The sequence below is a fragment of the Thermobia domestica genome, chromosome 5 (assembly GCF_964235325.1).
Source record: "Thermobia domestica chromosome 5, izTheDome1.hap1.1, whole genome shotgun sequence".
In the NCBI taxonomy this organism is placed as follows: domain Eukaryota; kingdom Metazoa; phylum Arthropoda; class Insecta; order Zygentoma; family Lepismatidae; genus Thermobia; species Thermobia domestica.
In genome coordinates this window covers 108,829,778-108,834,039 of record NC_137458.1, presented here as the reverse complement: position 1 = coordinate 108,834,039, position 4,262 = coordinate 108,829,778, and the positions used below count along the sequence as shown (strand labels likewise).

Genomic DNA, 4,262 nt, shown 5'->3' with positions numbered 1-4,262 from the left:
TTATATCTGGAGCAGTTAATTTTTGATACAGTTCTTTGGGGTCGTTAATGATGGTCGTTTGGCTGAAATTGTCTCTTATAGCGAGTCGTCCCCAGAAGGCATTCAAACAGAGTTTTGCAAGACTACGACGTGCTGAATTTGTCATTATATTTGCTGCATCTAAAGTTATGCCTTCCCGTTGTTGTACCACTTGAATATACTGCTGCTTTTCTTCTTCGGTGACGCAATTGGCAGGCCATCCAGAAGCTTCCAGCTTAGATTTCAAAAATGTATTAATGTATTCGCTGAATAATCCGCCAGTCTTGGTTTCTGGATCATATACGGTGATGTCGTAATCCCAAATTTCGTAAATTTCAATGACTTGATACCCAAGTTCAATGGCTTTTTGAATTTCATAGGACACCCATGTTCCTGTTAGACTTCGTTCACTGTCCGAATGTGTACATTCAGAATCTTGATTTAATGCTGTGGCACAGGCAGCACAAAGTGGAAAGAACAACTTCTTATTTGAACGAAATGGCAGCACTGGATGAAACACATTTCTGCTAGGCAAAATCTTCAACTTGACCAATCCGTTGACATCTTGAATGTCGGGCATTTCTGGATCTCCCTGTAGATATATTCGTGGATGCCCTATTGGATATCGTCTCCCTGTATCCTTATGTCAATAAATGTGGACGGTATCCAATAGGGCATCCACGAATATATCTACAGGGAGATCCAGAAATGCCCGACATTCAAGATGTCAACGGATTGGTCAAGTTGAAGATTTTGCCTAGCAGAAATGTGTTTCATCCAGTGCTGCCATTTCGTTCAAATAAGAAGTTGTTCTTTCCACTTTGTGCTGCCTGTGCCACAGCATTAAATCAAGATTCTGAATGTACACATTCGGACAGTGAACGAAGTCTAACAGGAACATGGGTGTCCTATGAAATTCAAAAAGCCATTGAACTTGGGTATCAAGTCATTGAAATTTACGAAATTTGGGATTACGACATCACCGTATATGATCCAGAAACCAAGACTGGCGGATTATTCAGCGAATACATTAATACATTTTTGAAATCTAAGCTGGAAGCTTCTGGATGGCCTGCCAATTGCGTCACCGAAGAAGAAAAGCAGCAGTATATTCAAGTGGTACAACAACGGGAAGGCATAACTTTAGATGCAGCAAATATAATGACAAATTCAGCACGTCGTAGTCTTGCAAAACTCTGTTTGAATGCCTTCTGGGGACGACTCGCTATAAGAGACAATTTCAGCCAAACGACCATCATTAACGACCCCAAAGAACTGTATCAAAAATTAACTGCTCCAGATATAAAAGTCAACCAAATTTTACCTGTTAACGATTCGATGTTATACCTTTATTGGCAGTATGAAGATGATGTTCCAGTACAAAATCACAATGCTAATGTTGTCCTTGGAGCATTTACAACGTGTCAAGCTCGTCTGGAACTCTACAAATATTTAGAACTGCTGCAAGAAAGAGTACTATATTTCGATACAGATTCCGTGATATTCACGCAGCGACCATCACAGCCCACAATAGAACCAGAAGTATTTCTTGGTTCAATGTCAAATGAACTTGAATCAATTGGACCAAAAGCATACATTAAAAAATTCGTGTCTGGTGGCCCAAAACAGTACGCCTTGGAAATCTACAACCCCGACACGAAATCAACCAGTTATGTATGCAAAATTCGTGGATTCACACTCAATTATACTGCAAGTCAAAAGTTAAATTTCAATAGTCTGGAGCAAATGATCATAAATCAATCGAGTGAAAAAATCTCCATTAGCACGCCGCACAAAATTTACAGAACCCACGATCATCATCTTGTCACAAAACCTGAAGAAAAGAAGTACAGTTTCAACTATAAAAAACGCCGATTAATACCAGACACATACGAGACATTGCCCTATGGGTATAAAAAAGCCAGAACAGAATAACAGCCATATTTTCCCCTAATCCCACCAACATCACCTCCCAAAGACGGGGCAAAGAATCAACGCAACACGGGACATGCTTCAACGATGCACGAGCGGAAACAAAACTCAGATGACATCACCTTGCAGAAACCAGTGGAGAAAAAAAAAAGGAATTCAGGTACGTCACATTTGCGTTTCTTTTCTCACCTCACTCTCTGTTGATCAGTTAGTTCGATGTTAATAATCTGTTTTTCTTCTTTCACAGGAAACAAAATAAATATTACAATGTATATTCATATGTTTTATTTTCTCTTTACAGAATTTGTACCCGTCACGGACACGTCTTCCTTTGAAGAAAAAAAATTCTGTATTCATTTTCACATGCTAAAAATAAATGTACAAAAACATGCTTCTGTGTTTTATTTCCTGTACTGCGATTTCAATTTCTTTTTTCTGAATCAGTTTACCGGTAAAATAAATCAATGTTTTGCGGAAAAAAAAATCAAACTAAATTTTTGTTTCAGAAAATTTTTTGTGTACGAAAAAAAAACTGATTCAGAAAATTTTTGTGTACGAAAAAAAAAATGTTTTCAGAAAAAATTTTTGTGTACGAAAAAATTCTGTTTCAGAAAATTTTTTGTGTGTACAAAACAAAAACTGTTTCAGAAAAATTTTTATGTACAAACAAAATTCTGTTTCAGAAAAAAATTTGTGTGCAAAACAAAATTCTGTTTTCGTCACGAAACTGCTCCGACTAAATGAATCGATTCATTCTGATAGTGTTGGCAACACTGGAAAAATTTCGGTAAGTATCGCTCAGACCCTGAGTTACAGCGAACACAACTAGATTCGAACCAACAACCTTACATGTCTGATTCATCTCTAAATACAGCCAACTAAACAATAAGATTATGTATACGTCAATGCTAGCACTGAGTCAACAAGGTTTTCTTCAAGGTCAAAGTTGCACACGAAGTAAAAAGATGACAACACAGATCTTCTATCTTTCTATATGAAACATAAACCTAGTATAAACTGCTCGCACTGAAATGTGTAATGTAACAATCTGTTCGTCTTCTTTTCATACGCGAAACTGTTCGCACTGAATGGAGTACGACGGCTCAGCGCTTCAATCCACAACGAAGTAAGTTCATGTTTCCTCCTATCATTTTTCATCATCGTTTCAAGGGGACGTTAAACTCAACATTTCTTAAACTAACACACACACACACACACAAAAAAAAATCGAACTCGGGACCATGACATAGTAATCAAAAACTGAACTTCTCAATGGGCCATAGTGGCTCAAATATGTGAGTTCTCTGCTTCAATCCGCAAGCAAGTAAGTTTATGATGTTTTCTCATTTCTCATCATCGTTTCAAGTGGGACGTTAACATTTCCTGAAACTAGCACCAAGAATCAAACTCGGGACTATTGCATAGTAATCAACACACGTGTACGATGGCTCAGCGCTTGTCTCTACTGTATGAGGTCACTGCTTCAATCCTCAGTCAAATAAGTTCATGTTTCGTCCTATCATCTCTCACCGTTTTCGCGGGGACGTTAAATTCAACATTTCCAAGAATCAAACTCGGAACGATTGCAAGGTTCACTCCTAAAGCGGAACAAAATGCACCCTAAAAGGGAACGAGGTGGACCACCCAAATTTTGTAGTAATATATATTAGGGTCCAGTACTATGATACCAAATGTTTAGATTTGGCAATTTCTAAAACTTAAGGGAGCGGGCCAAGGTACCATTCCCGGGGGTGCACATATGTACTTATGTTTCATAATAGGGAATGGACTCCTATACATGGCCATATAACCATATAAGGTAAAAAAAATGAAATCTTTAAGTTTTACGTCCCACGGTTATGCCGGTGAGGCTAAAGGAGACGGTGATAATGAGAGATGAATAAAAATGGTGGAATGAAGAAAGTGGGAGGAAACGGGAAAACCCACGAGCACGGTGTTTGTCCACCACAAAGTTCACTTGGCGGGGCTGGGATCGAACCCGGGACCCCAAGCACCAGAGGTGAACGCTCTACCACTGAGCCACCGCGCCCCCCAACCATATAAGGTAATAGGATCTCATCCAAGGAAATGAATTAGGTCAAAAAAAAACCAAACACGTGGTACAACGTAATGCTTACGTTTATATTTTGGCAGTTTTATACCCCTAAAAGGGAAACGAGATAGACCACCGAAAAATTTATAGTGATCTATATTAGGGTTCTATACTATTATACCAAATGTTTAAATTGGTCAATTTCCAAAAAATTTAAGGGGTGGGCCAAGGCATCCCTGCCGGGGTGCACAAATGTACC

General features: G+C 38.7%; 1 protein-coding gene across 1 annotated transcript; it reads left to right on the top strand.

Annotated features, from left to right (window-relative positions):
- The first annotated feature begins 859 nt into the window (after positions 1-859).
- On the top strand, positions 860-2,455 carry LOC145684680 (uncharacterized). The gene is made up of 2 exons (XM_081757064.1): positions 860-2,110; positions 2,252-2,455. Exon 1 carries the CDS (start codon positions 1,180-1,182, stop codon positions 1,951-1,953), a length of 774 nt encoding a protein of 257 aa, XP_081613190.1. The 5' UTR covers positions 860-1,179; the 3' UTR covers positions 1,954-2,110; positions 2,252-2,455.
- The last annotated feature ends 1,807 nt before the right edge of the window (positions 2,456-4,262 follow it).